The sequence below is a fragment of the Ictidomys tridecemlineatus genome, chromosome 6 (assembly GCF_052094955.1).
Source record: "Ictidomys tridecemlineatus isolate mIctTri1 chromosome 6, mIctTri1.hap1, whole genome shotgun sequence".
NCBI lineage: Eukaryota > Metazoa > Chordata > Mammalia > Rodentia > Sciuridae > Ictidomys > Ictidomys tridecemlineatus.
This window is the reverse complement of record NC_135482.1, coordinates 76,429,190-76,455,090: the sequence shown is the minus strand read 5'-3', so window position 1 is coordinate 76,455,090 and position 25,901 is coordinate 76,429,190. Positions and strand designations below refer to the sequence as shown.

Below are 25,901 nucleotides of genomic sequence, written 5' to 3'. Positions count from 1 at the left end.
TCACAATAAAATTTTTAAAAAGAGCTGGGGATACAGCTCAGTGGTAGAGCGTTTATCTAGCATGTGCAAGGTCCTGGTTCAATCCCCAGAACCCTCAAAAAATACTTCTTAAAATGAGGAGGATTTTGTGTGTGTGTGTGTGTGTGTGTGTCTGTGTGTGTGCGCGAGTGGGTGGGGACTTTGGGGTTCTTTTGTTTGTTTTTGGTGTAGTTTTGGTTTTTGTCACTGATGAAGAATGAAGAGAACTTTGCTTGAAGTACAAATATTTAAATTGCCTTTCCTTCCTCCCTTTTCTCTGCTCAGACAGGAACAGGAGCAGACAGCCTCCCTGTGGTCCTGTGTGGTGGGCTGATTCATCTCAGGGGTTAATTAGAGCCAGGATTAGGGGTCCTTGGGAGACTGCCAAGGTACCCTGCCTGTGTTCATTAACCTAGAAGCTGTTTCTAAGGGAATTCATTTTATCAATGTGGCTGATCACTGTTTACCATTTACCCAGACCCTTCTACCAGGAATCAAAACAGGGAAACTCGGGAGTTTTGAGGAAAATATATACATCTCTTCAATTTTACTTTCTAGATGTCAGATGATAATTTCCCCAATTAAATGTTGAACCAATTCAAAATCATTTTCTGTACAAGCTGTTTGGGCTTATTCCCTGACACATGGATACAAGGTAGCTCCAAGTCTGTCCCAGATAAGGAAATGCTGTGAGTTTTCCCCTACTATTGGCTTTTATTTAAAGCCATTAGCATCATAAATACTCTAATTAATGAATTGAGCATATTATTTTGTGTACAAATGCCACAGGTTTTTGTGAAAAGACAACTGGCATTCAATCACAAAATCAATCTGAAACTTACTTTGTACTGATCCTCCCCCCACGCTGTGTACCCCAGCCTGGCTGCAGGTTTCTCCAGCAGCAAAGCTACTGCCATTGTAAGATGCTTGGTTCCAGGGATTTTTCCCTTCTGAAGTTTTGTTTTTCTATTAGCTATTTATTATTTTCTAAATAATATCTAAATAGCCTGTCTTACTCCCTCTTTAAGCATCTATTCACAAATACTTGCTGAAAGACTGAGAAAACAGGTGTTCCTTTCTTAACCTTCCCATGGAACACATTAATTCGGGAGTATGGCTGGTGGCTAGGGACTGTCAAATTAACAGATGCTTTAGGCTAGGTAACAACTCCTTGGAATTTTGAAAAGTATATTTCAGTGACGGGTATAGCCCAGTAGTAGAGCATTTAACTTGTATGCACACAGGCCAGCACCACATACACACACACACACACACACACACACACACACACACACACACACAAACACACACACACACAAGTATATTTTATTTGCACGTCATCATGGCTGTTATATGCTATTTAAATGCTCATTTATGCATTTTCCCCATCAGGCAATTTATTCTCCCATCAAGTGTCCACAATCCTAAGTAATGTAGTTAATATGAAACACAGAAATTTTCTTTAGAGGACAATTATTGGTAGTATGCCATGAATTGATTTGTTATGTTTCCTTATATTTATTCAAAGATATATTTAGGGTAGAACAATTAGCATTCTATAATTATCATTATAAATAATAGACATATACCTCCTTGATTGACTCTTCTGAGTAATTCTATCACTGACATGTTGAAATTCTAATTACCTTTTTTTTCTTTAGAAATGTCTTTTATAGGGTGTTTTTACATAATGTATTCCAGGTACCACACTGTGGTAAACACATTCTTTTTATTGAAATAACACTCTCCTTATTCATATATACAAATAGCATTCTTGAAAACATCTTTTATTCATGTGCCTTACAGAGTTTATTATATGCTGTATAATATGGCAAACACATTCTTTAATGAAATACCACTATGCTTATTCACATATGTATCTAGTATTCCTGGAAACTTCTTTTATACACGTGTCTTTACAGACCATGCCCCACAGTACTCCAATGACCTTCTGTAACAACGAATTTTGGTTTTCATTTCTCCCCATTGTATTTCCCAGTTTTAACTGGGCCCAAGGCTGCACAGAGTAAAAGCTACATGCTTCCAGCTCCCTTGCATTAAAGTGTATCATAGGATCAGTACTGGCCAATAGAATATGAGAAAAAGCAATATGGGAACGATGGGATGTTTCTGGAAAGGCAGAGGGTGTGCCCCTTACTTACTTCAGCCCACTGCCAGGCACAGGATCAAGATGGCAAGCCAGCTTGGCTCATGGACCAAGTACAAGTCAGGGCAGCAAGAGAGGAGGAGCCTGGTTCCTGGTAACCTCCTGGAGCAGAGATTCCCCACTGGTCTTGACAGTCTGCCTCCATACTGTTACATGAGAGGAAAACTTTCATCTCCACTGAGATAGTCTCCTGTAGGTCTCTGCTACATCAGCCAAACCTGCATCCCCACCAAACCCATATTCTAACATTTGCAAGATAAGCGATCACACCAAGATTATGTGAGGGGAATAAAAATACATGAAAAGTAATGGTTTATGATCTCTCTCTCTCTCTTTTTTTTATTAGTTGTTCAAAACATTACAAAGCTCTTGACATATCATATTTCATGCATTAGAATCAAGTGGGTTATGAACTCCCATTTTTACCCCAAATACAGATTGCAATTCTTAAAATCATTTTTAAAATTTAAGTTCAAACTAATAAATACCAAAATTAAATATAAAGCCAAACAGTTTATTTGAGCATTCAATAGCAGGATGTCTTTGTTTTTCTAGTTTATTTTTTCACTCACGGTTATTCAGCAAATGCTTATTGAAGAGCAGAATTTTGTTTTAAACACTGTGAGGGAACATTGAAGCACTATGAGGGACACCTTAGTGAATAAAAAATCCTTTCTCCAGGCAGATTTCAAGGTAGTTGTAGAAGTAAAATGTTTATAGAATGGTGACATGTGACAAGTGCCAAGGAAACAGTCCCAGGGAAGGCCCAGCAGCTCAGAAGAGAGACCTCTGTCACCTGTGGGTTTTCATGGCCAGGAAGTCGTCTGAGCAGGCTCCCACTTGATTACAACTCAAAAGAATATTATATTGATAACACTATAGATATGTTTTGTTATTGGATAACTTGCCCCTTTTCTTTCAGATTTTTTTTCTTTTTTCTTTCTTTTTTTTTTTTGTACCAGGATTGAACCCAGGGGTACTTAACCACCGAGCCACATCCCCAGCCCTTTTTCATATTTTATTTAGAGTCAGGGTCTCACTAAGTTGCTTAGGGCCCTACTAATTTGCTGAGGCTGGCTTTGAACCTGTGATCCTCCTGCCTCAGCCTCCTGAACTGCTGGAATAACAGGCGTTCTTTCAGATTTGATCCTTAAGCCTATATAAACTTTCTTTGCTCTGTCATCTTAATCTCAAACATATCTTATTGAGATTTTTTTTATTGTATTCTTTTAACTTAATTTATCCCTGGGTATAAAAGTTTCCTATTTATAAATAATGACATTTTTAAAAGTAACAGTGATGATGATAAAAATCTTTCCATGGATTGTATTTGGATAAATTATTAGCAAAAAAAAAAAATTCTGATTTATGAGGCAAACAATTTCCTCTTTGGACGATTGGATCCTATAAAAGAAATCCTAGAACAGTAGAAAACTTTTTCATCCTGCTAAGAATTAAATCATAGACTTATATAGATTTCTGTTACCAAAATAAATTAGAAAAAGCGACAAGGTCATCATTGCTATTAGATGCTAATTATATATAATTATATATGTGTGTGTGTGTGTGTTCATTGCATATATAATTTCTAAGGAAATCATCCTCTGTTATCTTAAGGAAATACTGTTGCTTTTTATGATTTATTTCAGGCTGGGGGTATAGCTCAGGGGTAGGGTGCCTCCCTAACATGGATAAGGCCCTGGATTCAATCCCTAGCATCTGGAAAAAAAAAAAAAATCATGTGTACATGGTTCATTTTGAGGACGAATGCTGTCATCTTTTTGAGTGATCAAGCTCACTGGAGCGCCTGATGGCAGTTTTGTAAGACCCAACTTTTAGTTCTATGAATCTTCCTTGTCCTGTCTGATGCAGGTGGAGTACGAGGGCCTGAAGCATGAGATCAAGCGGTTTGAGGAGGAGACGGTGCTGCTCAACAGCCAGCTGGAGGACGCCCTGCGGCTGAAGGAGATCGCCGAGCACCAGCTGGAGGAGGCGCTCGAGACGCTGAAGAACGAGAGGGAGCAGAAGAACAGCCTGCGCAAGGAGCTCTCCCAGTACATCACCCTGGGCGACAACCACATCAGCCTCTCGGTCGACGGCCTCAAGTTCGCCGAGGACGGGGGCGAGCCCAACAACGACGACAAGATGAACGGGCACCTCCACGGGCCGCTGGTGAAACTCAACGGGGACTACCGGGCGCCCACCCTGAGGAAGGGGGAGTCCCTGCACCCGGTCTCGGACCTGTTCAGTGAGCTCAACATCTCCGAGATTCAGAAGCTGAAGCAGCAGCTTATGCAGGTGAGAACTTTGCCTGGGGCTGAGAGAAGGGTCCACGGCACCGTGGTAGATGGCAGGTGGTGTGCGGTGGGATTTCTGATTCTGGTGTTTTAGTTCCAGGCTGATTTTTAAAGACGTTGCTTCTTCAGGTAGAGATTGAAAGCACAGTCTTTTAGAAGGAGACGACAGAAGGGATGTTGAAAAGAAATCTCTTATTTGTATCACTTTAAGGAATGAAGTTCTTAATGTGGTACATCTACGCAATGGAATATTACTAAGCTATAAAGAAGAATGAAATTATGGCATTTTTGCCGGTAAATGGTTTGAACAGGAGACTATCATGCTAAGTGAAGTCAACCAATTCCAGAAAACCAAAGGCCTAATGTTCTCTCTGATATGTGGAAGGATGAGATGGGGGAGTGGAGATTCACTGGATTAGGGGGAAGGGCGGGTAGATGGGAATAGGAAAGCCAGTAGAATGAATCGGACATAACTTTCCTATGTTCATGTGTGTAACTCTACATCATGTGGCACTCAAATGAATTTCTTTGTTTTTTTTTTTTCTGAGAAAAAAAACAGATTCTTACTAACATTTCTGACTAACAGAGAATCTAAGAGCTTTATACACAAGTGGAACAGAAGAAATTGCAGTTTTTTATCACAAGTAACTGTATATCTAGTTTCCAGATTAATGGTGACATTTCCCAGGAGTACTTTAAGCTATAAAAAAACAACAAGGACTTTATGTACACAAATTGGCTAGGATACTATATGATTAAAAACACAGAACAGGTATAAATCTGAAACCAAAGGATTCTAGATATTCCAATGTAAGCTAAACCTTAATTTTTTAACATCTTCAAATTATATGTATCCAGAAGAGTCAGAGCCTTTATCTTATCTCACTATGATGGGACTTTCTTAGTTTTAGAGCCCTGCCCCCTAATCTTAATTCAATGCCATTGGAAATGTCTGTAGAAGGAGGGTACCGCCATAGCCTGGGGGTTTATTTTAAATTGCTGGGCCCATATTGATCTACTGAGCCAGGAATCTGGCTTGTTAGGTGGTTAAATTTGGGACTAATCTTCAGTCTCATGCCTCCAAGGTTCATCATGTATAGCTGATAAATTGAGACTGTAAAGATTCGTGCAGTCGTACAAACAGAAAAATGAAAACTTGATCTCCATTTGTATATTTGAATTGAAATGCATTCTGCTGTCATGTATAACAAATTAGAACAAATAAATTAATTAATTAAAATTACAAAAAGAAAAGACTCTAGCAATCACTTATTGTACAGCAAACAGAGCTTCAAATTTTCTTCTTCCAAAGAAATGAACAATGAAACTAGCAGAAATAAAGACTAGAGAGCCAATAAAATTAATTTGTTAATAGGTTTATTTTTAATACTGCATGCCCTTCACTTTACCACCCCATGCTGTGGCTGCTAAAAGACAGTTTGTTTTTGCAATATTTAATTTGAGTTAAGATAAGAGACCATGACCACTGGAAGAAAACCAGTTTTATATAGCATTTCTCCTGACACAAAATCCAGTTCTTTATGGGTAATATTTTTCCATATCTTTTTCTTAGTTTATACTAATACAAGTAGGTTGGTAGAAATAGAAAACATGTCTCTTCTTGAAAAAGTTGTACACGATACCTATTTTCATAAAAATGTGTGCCCCAAATTAAATAGCACCTACGATTAGTATATTTTCTGAAAGTATCATGTTGATGGCTTTGGAATAAAAAGCCATTGTGAGTTGAGGCTTTTTGTTTCTTCATTTTATTTTGCTGGGGGGGGGAGGTGGGGGGCGGGGAGGGGGGGAGAAGATAAGAGGAAGTGGGGCTTCAAGGCATAGGACAGCTCAGTAGTTTTTAACCAAGTCATTTATTGGGTTAAAGCTTAGAGCTGTTTTCACACTTGACCTTAAATGTAATCTGAATTGGGAAATATAAAGTCCAAAAAAGATGAGTAGTTTATCTTCTCATGAGTGATAGAGAAAAAGAACAAGTAAGTCTCAGCAGAGTGACATATGCATTTGGGACAGTTCCTCACTATCTGAGACTGTCTCCCAAGTTAAGGAGGTTTAGCCTCTCTGGCCCAGCCTATTAAAGTGCCAAGTATATCTCTTTAGTCATGTGATAACCAAAAATGCCCCACACATTTCAAGTGCCCTCAGCTGCTAGATGGGATTTGTTCTTGGAGCTACAACATTTTACTTTTCCATTAAATAGGGAGTCGAAAGACTTCCTCATTCGATTGTTGTGAAGGTGTATGAGCTAGTTAATATGTGTAGATTGCTTAGAACAGAACCCAGTGCACAGTAAATAGTTATTGGAACTATTATTATTTCAACTCCATAGTGCCTTTAGTTTTTGAAGCACCTTGATTTATTATTTAAGTATTCTTATTCTTGCTACTAGCATTAACTGTTGTTTTTGGACTATCAGCTCAAGAATTGTCACCTGGTACAAGACTGGTACGTGCAACTGAGTGGAAAATGAGAGTTAAGTCTCCTGATATGAAAAGGGATGTTCGTGTTGCAAAACATGAGGGTGAGAAAAATTCTGCAGGATACATCCTCCTTCCTTATCCCAGAGAGCTGTGTGCCTTCAAGTCTTTCATCAGCACTCAGTTAACATGGACAGTTCATAAAGATGTGCAGGGGCCCAGGAGGGCCTTGGATCACAAAGTTGGCTCCAAATTGAGTAATGAAAACCAGGCTCAGCACAGGAAGGACTTTGCAGCTTTAGTCATGTGATAACCATGTGTTAGTCTCACACCAGCAACACTAACCTCTCAATTTTTTTTTTCTAAGTAACCATTTATCCTCTCATAATTAGCATATGGTATCAGGGATGCCATATATGGATGGTAACAGGGGTGCTTTAGCACTGAGTTACATTCTCAGTCCCTTTAAATTTTGAGACAGGTTTTTGTTAAATTGCCCAGGTTGGCTTTGCAGTCCTCCTGCCTCAGCCTCCTGGGTAGCTGGGATTACAGGCATGTGCTACTATGCCCCGCCTTTTTTTCAAAACCATATCAACTGTTTTAGGAATATTTTTCATTCAACATTTTTGGTACAAGGGCAACAGAGTGTATCTTCTCATAAATGATTTCTTAATAATCTGATTGTTTTTCCTTCGCTATGCACTCTTTGGGGTTTCATTCATATAAATAAATTATAAAATTATTATTTGATGTGAAGCTTGAAAATAATATGTCAATTCTGATCAACAGCAGTTCTGATGGGCCATGAAACATACTGTGAGTTGTACTGTTCCAGGCGTTCTGAAGGGACTCCAATAAAATGCACTTAAGTATTGCTACCTAAAATACTTGAGGCCACATGTGTTTTGAAATTCAATTTTCAGACTATAGAAAGGTAACATGCAGCATAGGTCATGTGTATATTGTGTCATCCCCAGCGTGGCCACATGTGGCACCCAACAATCACATAACATTAACGTTAAAATATTAATGTTAATGTACAAATATGTAACAATAAATCCCACCATTAAGTCCATCTATAATGCACCAATAAAAATGTGGGAAAAAATTAATACTAATGTTAAAAATTAATGCTAAATGTAAAATGTTAAATGCTAGTATTAAAATTTGTGTAGTAAAGCATGCAAGTATTCATATGAAGAGAAAAAAATCAGGACATTTTTTATATGAAAGGGCCTTCGATTGGTCGGGTGCAGTTTTGCTGCTCCACAGGAGTTTAGGGCTGTCATTATATTGCCACCAAACAAGTTATATAGAACTTCTATTTCAAGCTTTTTGGACATTGAAATTGTAGCCAACGTAGGTGAAACTGGGGCTGCACCGTTAAGCAATTTTGTATGCCTCAGCACACTTGGGATGGGACAGTTGGTATTTTCATAGTCCCCTTGTCTCTTAGGATTTCTTTTGGCAAGAATAAAAACATTTCATCTGAGTGAAGTCTGTGTGCCGTCAAATCTAACACCTATGCTTAGTTACTACTGATCATGTCGAGGGGCACAGGCTGGGATATAACACCTTAAATGAGGTGATATGCAGCTTTTCAGACTATCTTCCTTGTGATTAAGAGCTCTTTTGATGGATAGGAGGAATAAGTTCAATTGGTCTGCCGTACAATGTGGTGGCTATAATTGATAACAATGCATTTTATTCTTAAAAATTACCAAGAGAGTAGATTTTTTTTGCAAATGATAAGTATGGGATGCAATATACAAATATGTTAATTAGCTCAAAATTTAGCCATTTCGCAATGTATCCACATTTCACAACATTCTGTTATACATGGAAAGTATGTACAATCTTTTATTTGTCAATTAAAATTAAATTTTTGTAAAAAAAAAAAAAAAAAGAACCTCTTTAAAGACAGCATACATAGGCCATTCCCTGTTGGCCTTTTCTTGTCTTACAAGTCTCCATCTATACACATAAATTATGTTATCTCATTTGTAGGTGTTTACTTAACCTGGTTGGGGGGGAGGGGACCTGTGCATCTTTCTGCCTTGAATGTCAGGAATGCTGGGTAGTTGCTTTCTCTGAAGCTCCTTCACAAAGAGGGAAGGCAACACATTAGCAAAGCACTGGTCTCTTACCATGCCTTTTGTTAGAATTAGGAAAAAAGAAAACACAAAACCTGCTCTCCTTCTTTAAGAGGTTACACTGCCATCTGCTGGGAAATGATAATAAGTAGTAAAAATCTACAGGGACTACAGTTTAAATATTGCCTCCTTCTAGAATTGCACTGTGTACAACCTGCACAGTTGTACTTTAAAGCCCTTGTAAAAATGCCAGGCCTCTTTTGTAGAATTGTGAAGAACAAACGGGATGGTAACTATGAAACTATGTGTCATTCATAAAACTGTAAGTTATTATTACTGTACTGGGAACTATCCATCAGTTTTGAGGTGCCAAGGTCTCCACTACCATTTTATATAAACAGTGAATACAGAAACCATAAAATTATCGGAAAGGGTAGGTGGTGATAAGCCTTGATTGAAATTAGGGGGTGCTTTTCTTCCCAGAGCAAATTGGTGTGAATATTTTACTGCTCTATGTCTTCTAAGATTATGGAATAAAGTACAGGAATATTTAAAAATTTAAATTTAGTTAATCAAGCTTTCATTTCACACAGAAACACATGCACAAAAAATATAAGAGAGGGCTGGGGATATAGCTCAGTTGGTAGAGGTGCTTGCCTCACATGTGCAAGGCCCTGGGTTCAATCCCCAGCACATATATATGAGACAGGAGTTTAGCTTGATGGTGCAGCTCTTACTTGTCTAGCATGTGTGAGGCCAAGTTCAATCCCCAGCACTGCAAAAAAAAATAAGAATAATACAGTAGGAAAACATGTTTTGTTCATCTAGGGGTCCCTGTAAGCTTGACAATAGGCCTCTATAGTGAACAGCTCAATTAGCATCATCCCTTATTCACTAGAAGAAAATCTGAGGGTATTACTAGATAAATTATTTTGGCTTCTTGCTACCCTAAGGACCTTGCTCTTTCAAACAGATTATAATTGACATTTTCCAGTGACAGACCAGGACCTTAATTAGTTTTATTAGAAAGAAAATAAGTAGATCCTATCTGGAAAAACTAACTAAATTACTTCATCTATTTCAGGAGTCCTCTGTGCTTGTGCTGAAATTTATGCCTTTAATTGGAAAAAAAAACCAAAAACAAAAAAAAAAAACACTGTTTAACTTTACATCCACATGGAGTCTGAGCAGGAAAACAGGTTCAGTTTTTTTAAATGAATTGATTTATTTCTTAGTACATGTTGGATAATTTTACATGTAGTATGAGAAAACAACTGTTTCTATAAAACTGAAGTTAGTACATTTTGTTGAACCTCATAGATGTAAAATTTGGGTCTATTCTGTTAAAGGCAGTTTTAATATTTTCTATAATGATCATAAGTTATAATAATAGCTTTCAATATGTCCAATAAAAGCTCAGTTTTTATTTGCTTATTTGGCTGGTGCTTATAACCACCATAGGGGGAAGATCATGTCATCCCTGTTGTACAGATGGGGATGGGACGAGGGCACTGTATGTTGCATCATTTGTTCAAGGTCATAAATCTAGCAAGTGGAGCTGCCCCACACAATCAGTTAAATATTTTCTCTGCTTAGCAAGAGCTTACTCCCTATGTATGGGATGAAGTTAATTAGAACACGTTTGGTCAGTTCCTAGTTCTTAAAACCTAAGAGACACTTTCCTAGTACAAGTTGAGCACTTAAGTGATTAAACTACTTTAGAGTTTGTATAAACTTCATAGGGAAGCACATTTCCCACAAGCCTTACTTTTTCTATTACATATCAGTAAACATAAGAAGAGCATCTAATAATCACAACCAGGGAAAGCCTCTGAGTAGTTTTTGTTGTTGCTGTTCGGTTTTGTGTTTGTTGTAGAACAGGGCTTATGGAGATACCATTCACAAAACATAGAATCCATCTGTTTAAAGTGGTTGTTAGTTTATTCACCAAGTTGAGCAACCATCATTGAGCAACCACAGTCAATTCTAGAACATTTTCATCACACCAAAAAGAAACCATGGGCTGAGTGTGGTGGTGCAGACTAGTAATCCCAGTGACCCAGGAGGCTGAGGCAGGAGGATCACAAGTTCAAGGCCAACCTCAGCAATTTAGCAAGACCTAGTCTCAAGATAAAAAATAAAAAGAGCTGGGGAGTAGCTCAATGGTAAAGTACCCCTGGGTTTAATCCATAGTACCAAAAAGAAAAAGAAAAAGAAGAAACCATGTATTTATTAACAGTCACTCTACATTTTCCCAGAAATCCCCAGCCCTAGGCAGCCGTTAATCTTTGAACTTCTTGTCTCTATAGATTTGTCTATTGTGAACATTTCCTATAAACGGAATCATATAATATATTGTCTTTTGTGACCGGCTTCTTAGCATTAACATTTTTCAAGCTTCATCCATGTTGTAACCTGTAACAGAACTTTATTCTTTTTTATTGCCAATAATATTCCATGGCATAGGTATATCACATTTTATTTGTCATTTATTAGTTGATGAACATTTGAGATGTTTCCAGTTTTGAGTTGTTATGAATAAATTATGCTGCTGTGAACATTCACCTATAAGCTTTGGGGTGCACATATGTTCTAATTCTATTGGATCAAGTTCTAGAAATTTCAGTGACATGGTAACTCTGTTCCACCTTCCAAGGAGCTGCCAGACTATTTTTCTAAGTGGCTGCCCCATTTTATAAACCCTTATGAGGGCTTTGATTCCTCCACCTCCTTGCCAGCACTTGTTGCTATCTGCCCTTTTAATTGTAGCCATCCTAGAAGATGTGAAGTGCCATTTCATCAAGGTTTTGATTTGCATTTCCTTTTTTTTTTTTTTTGTCAATGGACCTTTATTTTATTTATTTTTATGTGGTACTGAGAACAAAACCCAGTGCCTCACACATGGTAGGCAAGCACTCAACCACTGAGCTACAACCTCAGGCCCCTTAATTTGCATTTCTTTGAGGACTAATGATGTTGTGAATTTTTTCATGTGTTTCTTGGTCATATGTAAATTTTTTTATCTATTAACTTCCTTTGCCCATTTTTTAATTGAGTGATTTCTTTTTATTATTTAGTTGTAGGAGTTTTCTTTTAATATATCCTGGATGCAAATTTATTATCAGATATAGGATTTTCAAACATTTTTTTCTATACTTTGGATTGTCTTTTCACCTTGGAAGTGTTCTGTGATGCACAAAATTTTTTTAAATAAATATATTTTTTAAATTTATTTAAAAAATATATGTGTGATTTTTTAGTTGTAGATGGACACGTTTCCTTCATTTATCCAGGCAACATCTATTGAAAAACTGGTCTTTTCTTTCCTTACTGAGTTGTCTTGACACCTCAGTTTATCAGATATGATAAATAAACTGATAAATCAGTTTATTCCAGATACGAGTCTATTTATCTTCCATTGATCTACATATTCACTTTTATGTTAGTATCACACTACCTTTTTATTGCGTTGTCGCAAGCTTTGCAATTTACTTTTTTTTTCTTTTCTTTTTGTGGTACTGGGGATTAAACCCAGGAACACTGCACCACTGAAGCTATATGCCCCATCCTTTTTTAAATTTTGAGACAAAGTCTTGCTAAGTTGCCCAGGCTGGCCTCAGACTCTTGATCCTCCTGCCTCAGCCTCCTGAGTAGCTGGAATTACATTTGTGCACCACCATCCCCAACCTTCTTTGTCCTTTTCTAAAAACTATTTTCAAGATCATTTTTACCTATTCAGTGGCCTTTGCATTTTCATGTGGATTTTATGATCAGCTTGTCAGTTTCTGTGAAGAATTCAGCTGAGGTTTTGATAGGTTTTGCATTGCACATGGAGTTCAATTGGGGAATATTGTCTCTTAATATTAAGTCTTTTGGCCCATGAATAAAGGGTATTACTTATCTTCTTGTTTGATTTTTTTTCTTTTTGTTTTTAGAGATTGAGCCCAGGGGTGCTTTACCACTGAGCTAAATCCACAGCCCTTTTTATTTTTCATTTTAAGACTAACTTACTCAGGGCCTTGCTAAGTTGCTGAGGCTGGTTTTGAACCCCCATCCCACCCCCATCCTACCCTTGTCACTGGAATTACAGATATGCATTACCACCCCTGGCTTTAGGTCCTCTTTAATTTCCTTCAACAATGCTTTATGGTTTTCAGAGTATACATTTAGCATTCTTTTGTTAAACTTTACCTAAATATTTTATTCTTTTTCATAGTGTTGTGAATGCAATTATTTTATTAATTTAAGGTTTGATTTTTTCATTGCTAGCATGTAGAAATATAATAGAGGTTTGTACATTGATCTTGTATCCTGCAAACTTATTATGCTTGTTTATTTGTTCCAATATTTTTTTTTTTTAAAGTGGATTTCTTGAAGCTGAGGTTGTGGCTCAGAGGTAGAGCTCTTGCCTAGCATGCATGAGGCACTGGGTTCGATCCTCAGCACCACATAAAAATAAAAGAAAGGTATCATGTCTACCTATAACTAAAAAATAAATATTAAAATAGTGGATTTCTTAAGAGTTTCTATATACAAGATCATATCATAACGGGCGACGGCGTCTCATTGAGGGATTCCTCTTCCTGCCAAGGAGGGTGTAAGCCACCTGGAAACTTAAAGTCTAAATTAATTATTGAAGAACAAAACACAAATAATCAGAAATATATTTACATAAAGCAGAGCCCCTGATAGATCTAGTCCACATAGATGCTGGAATTAGACAAAGGAAAGATGGCTCTGGTGGTTTATTTAAGGGGGTACATCAAAGGCAGGGATAAGGTTTCAAGGGCAGAGTCTTGCTAAATGATTTCTTGTAGTCAGCAGGTGGATTGACATCTTGGCAGGTCACATGCAGCTCAGGTGCTGTGTGGGATCTTGGCAGAGCTTGAGTGGGGGGAGAGTTCACCTGCATTCGGCAGTTGGAAAGTTCCCTATGCCAGACTTATCCCCTCACTAAGCTATGATACGCAACACAGTCCACACACAAGCCACGGACAGCTTGTGACAATATCATCTGCAAATAAAGACAATTATGCTTTTTCCTTTCCAATCTAAACGCTTTTTATTTATTTCATTTTCCTGCCTACATTCCCTGGCTAGAACTTTCATACTATGTCGAATAAAAGTCGCAGAAGCAAATCAGTCAATCAGTCACGTCTTGTTGCTGATCTTAGCAGGAAAGGATTCAGTCTTTTTCACCATTGTTTCATTATAGTTGCATCTGGAATGTCCCCCAGCCTAGTCCCCAATACATCAATGTCCAGAGATGAGGCTTTGGGAAAGTGACTGGAATCATGAGGCCCTTGATCTCATCAATAGAGTAGTCCAGCCAGACACGGGAGCTCACACCTGTAGGGCTCACACCTGTAATCTAGTGGCTTGGGAGGCTGAGGTAGGAGGATTGTGAGTTCAAAGCCAGCCACTGCAATTTAGGGAGCCCTAAGCAACTTAGCAACTTTTTACCAAAAGTAGAAAGGACTGGGGATGTCGCTTAGTGGTTAAGTGTCCTTGAGTTCAGTCCCCAGTACCAAAAAAAAAAAAAAGAGTAGTCCATTGACTGGTTCATAATTGAATGGACTATTAGGAGATGATGGAAACGTAGGGGGTGGGGCCTAGTTAGAGGAAGTAGGTCACTGGAGGTGTACTCTGGAAGGGTATATCTTGCGCCTTTGCTTTCTTGCTGCCATAAGGTAAGCAGCTCTGGTCCGCCACGCCTTCTCTACCATGATGTTCTGCCTTACTATGGGCCCATAACAATGGAGCCAGCCAACCAGGGGCTGAAACCTCTGAAATCATGAACCACAATAAATATTTCCTCCTCCAAGTTGATTTTCTCACATAATTTGTCAACAGCGATGGAAAGCTGACTTACAGAAGTGTGATGTTATCTATGGTTATTTCATAGATGCCTTCAATCAGTGTAAGGAAATTTCCTTTTATTCCTACATTGTTGACCTTTTTTTTCCTAGAAGGCACATTGAATTTTGTCAAATGCTTTTCCTGCATGTGTTGAGGAATCATGTCGTTTTATATGCTATTAAAACAGTGTATTTTTAAAAATATCTTTGTTTTATTTATTTATTTTTGTATGTAGTGCTAAGGATTGAACCCAGTGCCTCACACATGAGAGGCAAGCACTCAACCACTGAGCTACAACTCCAGCCCCAAACAGTGTATTTTTCTCTTTTTTTCCTTTTTTTAATTAGTTACACATGACAGTACAATGATGTGTATTTTTCATATTGATTCTTGGATGTTAAATCAACATTACATCCCTAGGAAAAATCCCACTTCATTGTGCTATCTAATCCCTTTTATGTTACTGGATTCAGTTTGCTAGTATTTTGTTCTGTATTCCTAATTGATAATCAGCATGTATTTTTCAGTTTCTGTAATATCTTTGTCTGGTTTGGGTATCTGAGTAATACTAGGATCTCAGAATGAGTTGGGAAGGTTTTAAATATTTTACTACAAAGAAAGGATAACTATGTGAGATGATTTATATTTAGCCTGATTTAATCATCCTCCAATGCATAATGTATCATAGTATCATAATGTCCCCAAAATATATACAATTATTATTTTTAATTTTAAAAACAGAATTATGTATTGATTCAAAATTCACATACAAGAAAACTCATCCTTTTAAATTGTTACAAAATTAAATTCATGGAAGTTGATAGTTTAAGAACAGCTTTGATTTCTTTTCCTATAGAAATCCTAATGTTAATTGCAATGATCTTTTCTTGGTCTTTCACAAAAACTCTATTGGTCCACAATACATGTAAATATGTTTATTTAAAAGGCAAATAGGGCAGTTCCCAGCAACTTGGGAGCCTGAGACTGGATCCCCAAGTTTGAGGCCAGTCTCAGCAATATAGCAAGGCCCTGTCTCAAAATTAAAAATAAAGAAAGAAAGAACTAGGGAGGTGACTTGGTGATAGAGCACTTCCCTGGTGTGTGGCAGGGCAGGGGGCAGGGGGATATAGAAGAGGAAGATGATAGGAAAAAAATAAGGTGGCTCTTTTAGTGATAGATGATTACCATTAACTCAGCAAATCTCTCTTGGATAAGTTCTTCACAAATGGAGATTAAAATAATGACACCTAAAATGTATAGTCATTTTAAAGCTTTCAAGTGTTTTACATTTATTAATTCTAAGCACAGTGAATCTTAAATAGTTTAAGTGCCTGCTCTCTTTGAAACCCAAATACATTAAGGTACTACAGTTCTTAATAACTGAAGGAAAATATAATGCTGGAGTTCTATAAAAATTATCTGTGATAATTCAGTAATCATGTTTTGGTCAGATCCACCTGAATTGTCTGGAGCAAAAGAGTGGAATATGTGTGTGTGTGTGTGTGTGAGTGTGTGTGTGTGTGTGTGTGTGTGTAGATATATAGATATACAATACATATATGTAGTGTATATATATATATATATATATATATATATATATACACACATGTATGTATATGTAAATTTTGAATATCACAGCCTGTGCAGCTGCATGTGTATATCACTCTCTATTCAATATATACATACACATATGTATTCATATTCATATAAAATTTATACCACAGCAGGTGTGGTGGTGCACGCCTATAATCCCAGCTATTCAGGAGACTGAGGCAGAAGGATCACAAGTTTGAGGCCAGCCTGGGCAATTTAGTGAGATTGGGAGCTGGTGCTACAGCTTAGTGGTAGAGTGCTTGCCTAGCATGCATGAGGCACTGGGTTTAATCCTAAACACTACATTAAAATAAATAAAATAAAGGCATTCTGTCCATCTACAACTATAAAAAAAAATTTAAAGGAGGGGCTTGGGTGTGCTTAACATACGAGACCTTGGGTTCAATCCCCTGTAGCACTGAAAAAAAAAAAAAAAGCCAAGGCTTCTGCTCTCTATCCAGTTGATTTCATCAGAAATAAATTGGGTGAGGAAAGCAATACTGTATATGGAACATCCCCACATGAAACTATGTTCTATGTGATGTTTTCTGAAGGTGCTATCATGAAGAGAATGCTAGACTTTTCCTTTTAGACTTAGAACATATATATGTTAAATATGAACTAGCAGAGCGTGGCTTGAGAACCATTTCAAACCCATTACCTCATTTATCATAATACTTTGTCTCAAAATAAATTTGAGGCACATTCAGTAATTTTTGGGGTGCAGGGTACCAGGGATTGAATTCAGGGACACTTGAACTACTGAGCCACATCCCCTATTTTGTGTTTTATTTAGAGACAGGGTCTCACTGAGTTGCTTTCAAAATCCTCCTGTCTTGGTCTCCTGAGCTCCTGGGATTACAGGCATGCACCACTGCACCTGGCATTCAGTACATTGTGTTTTGATCAATTTTTATTTTATAAACGGTTTTGTTCTATTGAGAGATTTGGGGAAATGGTTTTATCTATAATCATGTACACTACTCAAATAATGTTTAGACTTTTCCAAGGAAACCTATTTGATTTTCAAGGGAAAAAAGAACAAAACACTCCTGAAACCCATTTTCACTGGGATTGTACATAATGCCCATAATAGAATATTCGGAAGATTTTCTATCTCCTTTATGAAAAATTCAAATGGCTTGACTTTTATCGATACCATATTATGAATTATGTACTTTTGGGTTGACTTCCCAGAACTGCTGAATAAGAAAAGATGCTCCAATTTAATTTGAAATAACAGGAACATTGACTGTGCTGCAGTTATTTTAAATATGCACAGGCCCCACTGTGAATGGACCAAGCTCCTCCGTGGCACTGCATTGAAGGCACTCAGAGACTTTCTTTTTCATTGCAGGTAGAGCGTGAAAAGGCCATTCTTCTGGCCAATCTCCAGGAGTCACAGACACAGCTGGAACACACCAAGGGGGCGCTGACGGAGCAGCATGAGCGGGTGCACCGGCTCACAGAGCACGTCAACGCCATGAGGGGCTTGCAGAGCAGCAAGGAGCTCAAGTCTGAGCTGGATGGGGAGAAGGGCCGGGACTCAGGGGAGGAGGCCCATGACTATGAGGTGGACATCAACGGCTTAGAGATCCTCGAATGCAAATACAGAGTGGCAGTAACCGAGGTGATTGACTTGAAAGCGGAAATTAAGGCCTTAAAGGAGAAATATAATAAATCTGTAGAAAACTATACAGAAGAGAAGGCCAAGTATGAGAGTAAGATCCAAATGTATGATGAGCAGGTGACGAGCCTTGAGAAGAACACCAAGGAGAGTGGCGAGAAGATGGCCCACATGGAGAAGGAGTTGCAAAAGATGACCAGCATAGCCAACGAAAATCACAATACCCTTAATACAGCGCAGGATGAGCTGGTGACGTTTAGTGAGGAGCTAGCCCAGCTTTACCACCATGTCTGTCTGTGTAATAATGAAACTCCCAACAGGGTCATGCTGGACTACTATAGGCAAAGCAGAGTTACCCGCAGTGGCAGCCTGAAAGGGCCTGATGATCCCAGGGGACTTTTGTCTCCACGATTGGCCAGACGGGGTGTGTCGTCCCCAGTAGAAACAAGGACCTCATCTGAACCCGTTTCAAAAGAAAACACAGAAGCCAGTAAAGAACCAAGTCCAACTAAGACCCCCACTATCTCCCCTGTTATTACTGCCCCACCATCATCTCCGGTATTAGATACAAGTGATATCCGCAAAGAGCCAATGAACATCTACAACCTTAACGCCATAATCCGGGACCAAATCAAGCATCTGCAGAAAGCAGTGGACCGGTCCTTGCAACTGTCTCGTCAGAGAGCAGCGGCTCGGGAGTTGGCCCCCATGATTGATAAGGACAAGGAAGCCTTAATGGAAGAGATCCTCAAGCTCAAGTCCCTGCTGAGCACCAAACGGGAACAGATCGCCACGCTGAGGGCAGTGTTGAAAGCCAACAAACAGGTAATCTCCTTCCACTGGTGAAAGCATGCTAGTTGAAAACCTTCTTAACCAATTTCCTCCCGAATGTTGTTGAGTTTCCAGGACCATCAAGACAAGGATTCCGATTACTGGTCAGTGGAGCAGTAAGACAAAGTGCGTCCTAGTGCCAGGTCAGAGTGTGATGTTATTTTTAAGTGAGTGAATGGATGAAATAGAGAGTAGTTGTGCCCACCTAGTGGAGGAAGAGATGAGGAAGGTAAAAGTAACAACAGAAGAGAAGACCCAGCTGCAGATACACGGCAGCAGTCCTGTGAGTGTGGAAGCAGGACATAGATAGTGGCAAAAGAGGCCGGCATGGCAGTTTACGACAACTAGGGAGATACGGCAGGAGAGGCAGACACCTGGTGGGCAGCCAGGTGGTAAGGGTGTCTGGGTGCAGTCATGTATAAAAGAGGTCTGAGAGCCACCAACCTGACCTCAACTTCAGAGACATAGGTTCCTCAAGGGCATGCAGCAAGGTGGAAAATGGGTGTCTTGTCTTTAATCCTAGGCTTTGAGAAATAAGAGTATTAGATAAATGATCAAGTCATGGACTCTAGGATAAAGAACAAGACAGCAGCAGGCAGATTTTAGCAACAAATAGTTTGGAGCCCACATTAGCAAGCAAACGATACAGAAGGAAATGGTGGTAGCGATGGGAGAGAGAGGAGGGAGGAACTGGGAATGTAGCTCCGTGGTAGGGTGCTTGCCTACCATGCATGGGGCCCTGGGTTCAATTTCCAGCACTGCAAAAACATAAATAAAATAAAAATAAAAAAGCTATGGAGAGACAGAGAGAGAGAGAGAATGAACTCTAGCTCCATTAGTGACCATATATATGAAACTTAGGTTTAGATGGTGGATTAATTCATGGATCAAAATCACACTAGACAAGACTTATATAATCTTTACCATGAGCACAATATCCTGGGGTTATTCTTGGTTGAGTCTTTCAGATAACTTCTCTAATTTATTACATAAAGTTTGAATATTAACCAACCTAGAAAACTAGACCAATGAAAATATCAAGAGATTTGACTGAAACAATAAGGTTGGTTGATAAGCCAAGAGAGAACTAATTTTTGAGCCAGTATTCATTGACTTTGCAGATAAGGAGATAGTAAGTAGGGTTGCAAAAATAAATGACTAATAATCTAGTACAAATTCAACACATGCCTGTAACTACAGGCTGGAACATGTGGAACACTTTATAGTGGTATAAACAGTGCCATAGAAATTAGAGAAGAACAAAGCACGCCTAGCTGAATTTGATTTTCACAGTGCTGTGTGGTACCATTTGCATTACATCAGAGTCACAGCCTGTATAGGCTCAGTAAATCCAATGAAAACACATTTCTAGCCCATTAAAACAATAGTGGGCTTATCAAGATGCTTATGCACATAAATAGTTTCAAGTATCAACAGATAACATCATCATATTTAGACATTGTGAAATGTTAATTATTGAGACTAAAGTGAGAATTCCGTGGTTTAGGGGAAAAAGGAAATCATCTTATTTTGAGGTAGGCGTTCTCAGTGAAAATTTTTTTTTCTTTAGAGGTGCTGGGAATCAAATCCAGGGCCTTGCACATGCTAGGCAAGTGCCCTACCACCAAGCTACATCCCAGCCCATCTATGAATCTTTTATTATACTTTAAGATTTCTTTTTCAGAGGCACAGTGTCTTCTGACGGAATGATTTAGTTATGAAGCATCATTTATGTACTAGCCTGTTTTAGATGTGAACATTCAAATAAGACTAATATATGGTCTCTGCTTGCCAGAAGAGGACTCACAGCCCCCTGGGAATGGCAGAATACAACAGATAATTATAGTTTGATGTTATATGTGCTGTAATCCAAGTTATGGGAACATGGCAGAGGAAGTCAACAATGTTTCTTAAGAGGAGTTGGAAAGGACTTCACAGAACAATTCTTGAGGTTTTTTTTCTTTTGTTCTTAAAGGATAAGAAATTGTTTTCCCAGGGGAAGAGGAAATAATTCCAGACAAACGAACATTAGGTACAGTGGGAGAAGTGACAAAACAGGATAATGTATTGAGGGAATGTTTATGATGGTCTCTGTGAATGAGAATAAGTATTTCTTTTTTTTTACAAAGTTAACTTTGAAGTATGGGAAGAAAGTGAATGTAGATATCAACAAATCTACTAATGGGGTTTTGATGGTCTAAACTAATTCTGAAAAAGTTTTGCATAGTCTGTGGGAAACAAATCTGCAAATAAAACAGCCTTTGGGGGCATTCTTACAAATAATAAATGAGTTCTTTCTTCTATTTCAGATCCAGCGGCCCGTCATCTCCCTTGTTTCTCCCCTTAGAAACTGACCATGTGACTCTATGTGCTTACAAATTCCTTACACCTACATTCACATGACTTAAATTTAATCATCTGTTTTAAATGAATATGTGTGTAAACTTTTTGAGAAACCAAACAATTGCTTAGAGATGTAGCTCAATGTTAGAATACTTGCCTAGCACATGTGAGTCCTGGATTTGATCCCTAGTACTCAAAAAGAAAGAGAGAAGGGGAAAAAAAAAACCTGACATTTTCCGCAGGCCAATTTATTCTGGATAGTTTTCTGAATTTATAATATTTCTGAAAATTCCAATGAATATTAGCTTTACAGAACACACAGAATTGTTATATGAGTAACTTGTCATTTTAATCTGAATTTAAATACAGAGTTAAAAACCAGTAAGAAACTAATTTGGAATCAAATACTAATGAAATACCTCATCCTGATATTAGTTTAATTAAAAATGAATTCATCCATTTCTATCAAAGTTGACACTTTGCGTAAGAAAGTTGAAACTGTGCATTTCAAGCACAGAAATATAATGATAGTCTCCCTGGGAAATCCCATTAGTAATGGGGTTTCCAGTAGTATTGGATATTTTTTCACACTCTGAAAAGTTGCGGTTTAGAGTCTGTAAAAATAGTGCATTTCCAGTTTGACTTCAAAATGCATGCCATGGGCCATGTGCCATGCTTCCATTTGACTTCCCAATGCCATCAGCTGTGCATGTCCCTAAAGATGCACCAATTTTAGGCACTGGATTCAGTCATTGTGTTTATACTTTCTACTGTGCCAGGCTAGTTCTTGGTTTGAAACACTACTAGTTCTAGAAACTTCAGATAATCCCAAACCCAAACAAATATTTTAACTTCTTCTACATTATGGAGTTTCTGCTTTCTTGGAGATTATGAATAATTTAACTATAACCCACTGGTTCTTTGTTATTTCTTTTCCTTAAACATATAAGAACACTGGCTTATAGCTTATCATATACGCATGTTATAAATTACAATGGCCTTTTATTCTGTGTTTTAAGCCCACAGGGAACACAGAGAACACAAAAGTTGAGTCCTAACGTATTTCAGTTGGAAACTGTACTCCTTTACTAACTCCTTAATAAAATCCTTCTTATGTAAGATTTCATTTTGGCTCCCTCCATGTCTGAAGTTCCTACACCTTCAACAATATACATGAAGTATTTATTGGACTACAGCCAATTTCTTAGATCCTGATACTGACTGGCTCATGGTTGGCTTCTAAGGCAATTTAACCACATTATCAATTCACACCAGGTTTTTGGTTTTGTTTTGCTTTTTTGTTGTTGTTGTTTTGGTTTATGTGGGGTTTTGTTTGTTTATTTGGGCAGTACTGGGGACTGAACCCAGAGCCTCATGTGTGTGTGTGTGTGTGTGTGTGTGTGTGTGTGTGTGTGTGTCTCAAGCACTCTACCCCTGAGCTCCATCCCCAGCCCTCTCACAACTCATTTTGACACTAAAGAAAATCTTTCCTATGTCCAAGGTATGTACATATGCTATGTGAAATCTAACCAAGTCAATTTCACTTTCCATTTATGAGAGAATTAATAGACCCAGCATGAATAACTGTGTATGACAGATGTGCCTGGTATGAACAGGGTGAGCATTGTGATTTTTCTGCTTTAGACAGCTGAGGTGGCCCTAGCTAATCTGAAGAACAAATATGAGAATGAAAAAGCAATGGTGACAGAAACCATGACGAAACTGAGGAATGAACTGAAGGCTTTGAAAGAAGATGCAGCCACCTTCTCATCCCTGAGAGCAATGTTTGCAACAAGGTAACTGGGTTTTCTTCCTAAAATTGTGGTCCACGCCAGAAAGACTAGAGCACTCACCAGTGAGTCTCTGTGTATCTTGAGCGTATTAGATTGTGGTCTAGGACAGAGATTCCACTCTGACAAATATAAGGCTCACTTCCAGAGTCCTCTACTGGACACAGTGGATCAAACAATTCTAATACATAAATATTTTTTCCAGCCACTTGGGAGGCCAAGACGGGAGGCTCACTCGAGCCCAGCAGCTCGAGACCAGTGTGGACAACACAGCAAGACACTGTCTCAAAATCAAATAACCAAAAATTAATTTAATAATCTTTTTCTATACCTTATATGCTCAAAAGAATTAGATATTGGCCAGAGATGGGGAATACTGGGAAAAGAACCCAGGGCCTCACACATGCTAGGCAAAGACTCTACCATTAAGCTACAGCCTTATCCCATATATTAGATTTTTTAAAAAGTTTCCCATAAGGGAAAAAATAATTCTTAAAATAGCTGAAATATAGTCCTATGACTAAAGTACATAAAAGTACATTAAGGTGCTTACTGATACTGTCATCATGAAGACTAATATTCATCAAATCAGCTAATACTTACACTTTAATACACTGTGAATTAAGTTATATTTATATTATTTCTAAAATGTAATTGTGTATATCACTGACTTTTTTTACCTTGCCCAACTAATTATACAAGTATTACTTTCTATCTCCCCCACCACACACACATCAGTTTTGTTATGAGGAAATGCTTTTTTTTTAATATGAAATAATTAATGAAGAATAATCTGGAAACTCAGAAAGTGAAGGGTTGTATGTTTTCTCTCATATGTGGAAGCTAGAGAGGAAAAAGGAAAAGAAAGGTGGGTGGGGAATCTCATGAAAACTAAAGGGGGAGCTGGGGTTGTGGCTTAGAGGTACAACGCTTGCCTAGCATGCATGAGGCACTGGGTTCGATCCTCAGCACCATATAAAAATCAAGTCACTATTGTGATTTTATTCTGTATTTCCCTAATGACTAATGATGCAAAGAATCTTTTTATATTCTCATTGGCCTTTTATATATCTTCTTTTAAAAAAGAGAACAACTTTACTGTGATATAATTCACATGCCATATAATTGATCCATTGAAACTATACCATTCCATGGTTTTTAATATAATAGTATAATCACAGATGTCACGTTCCATGTGGCAAAAACACTCAGGGTCACTCCAGGGGATCTGGGCTGCACAAAATAACCACACAAGAGACAGAGATACCTTTTCCTTTGGGGATCCTGTGACAGCTCCTCTGACCTTAAGGGTCCACAGAAAGAGATTGAGCACGTGCTGACCTATTTATTGAGGAGAAGCCATTCAGTTGAGGTAAGGGGTCAGGTTTCAAGGGGCTGAGTCTAGCTTCCTGATGTCTGCTGTCAGCAGGTTAACTGACATCTAGGAAGGCCACACCCAAGGGCAGAGTAAGAGAAGGGGTACACAAAAGGCGTTTCCATGGAACTTTCTATCCCAAACAGGGCGAAGGGTTAATATCACAAAGGAACAGGTGAGTGTAGCTCCACCCATGGGGCTGCAGGAAGACAGTTTGTTACGTTTTTACAACTCTCAAGATCAGGGCCACTGTCTACAGCCACTTTGATGTGGCCAGATCACTGGAAGTGACCAACAGAGCCTCACCAATCAGGAAAGGAAAATGCTGGTCACATGGCATGGCGGCCTCCTACACACAGAGATGTACGATCATCGCCAGAGACCATTTTCAAACACTTTTATCACCCCCAAAAAGAAACCCCATATCTATTAGCATTCACTCCCCATTCTTCCTAGTGGTGTAACCACCATCTCTTCTCTGACACTCAAGAGTTGCTTCTTCTGGACATTTCATATAAATAAAAAATAATTTAATTGTGAAAAAATAAAGTTATTGTGTCTACCTAAAACTAAAAAGTAAATATTAGAAAAAAACTGAAGGTAGATGAGTAGACTAGAGGGAAGGGAAAAGGGAAATACTTGGGAGTGATATTGTCCAAACTATATTGTTATATTGTATGCGTAGACCAATCTGTAACATGAAGTCCCACCATTATGTCCAACTATAATGTACCTATTTTTAAAACGTGGGGAAAAAAAATAATGTACTAGGCTGGGATGTGGCTCTGGGGTAGGGAACTTGCCTATCATGCCCAAGGGCCTGGGTTCCATCCTCAGTACTGCAATAATGATTATTATTACATGTAATGATTTGAGGGTTTCAAAATCTGGAGGTCCTCAATATACTGTTGAAATACCTTTTTTTGTTGTCACAAAGCAGTCTCCTCCCCCCAACAAAAAGCACCAACTATATATATCCTCTTTGATACAAATTTGGTGCAAAATTCACAAAGCATAACTTTGACTTTATTTGCATACTCAGAAAATGATTTACATGTAGCTGATGTAATTTAAAAAAATATCTTGGGCTTATAGGAGTCCCCAGGATCTGTACAGCTTGCTTTGTAACTCGGGAAAGAAAAGGCTCAAGGTCATATGTGATTGAATCTCTTGGAAATGACAGTCAGAAGGGACCTGAGGGACCACAGGGGTGGAGAGGAACTGGCTTCTGGGGCCCAGAGCACAGTGGTATTTGGAAAGTAGAAGTATACCTCTGACCACTATGAGGGATAGGATATAGAGAATGGGAATGGTCCCCTCTCCAATGCAAGAAATCAGGTTTATGTTTAGAATCAAGAGAACATAAATTTGTTCTTTGAGAAAGAAATTGAAAACATTTTAAAAGGTCATTTGAAGTCTCCATATATGAGTGAATGGCCTATATCCCCCATTAGTTCATTTTCACAGTCA

At 38.3% G+C, this 25,901-nt stretch overlaps 1 protein-coding gene across 9 annotated transcripts in view; it reads left to right on the top strand.

Moving 5' to 3' along the window:
- The window catches only part of Bicd1 (BICD cargo adaptor 1), a 235,010-nt gene that overhangs the window by 170,666 nt on the left and 38,443 nt on the right, over window positions 1-25,901 (top strand). For 8 of the 9 annotated variants that reach the window (XM_078014918.1, XM_005334045.4, XM_021732232.3 and 5 more), the window contains exons 4-6: window positions 4,058-4,483; window positions 17,823-18,917; window positions 22,911-23,062. In XM_078014918.1, the coding sequence (XP_077871044.1) occupies window positions 4,058-4,483; window positions 17,823-18,917; window positions 22,911-23,062 (1,673 nt within the window). Of the gene's footprint in view, window positions 1-4,057; window positions 4,484-17,822; window positions 18,918-21,232; window positions 22,393-22,910; window positions 23,063-25,901 lie in introns of those variants that run through there. The other variant, XM_078014921.1, reaches the window with a different exon arrangement.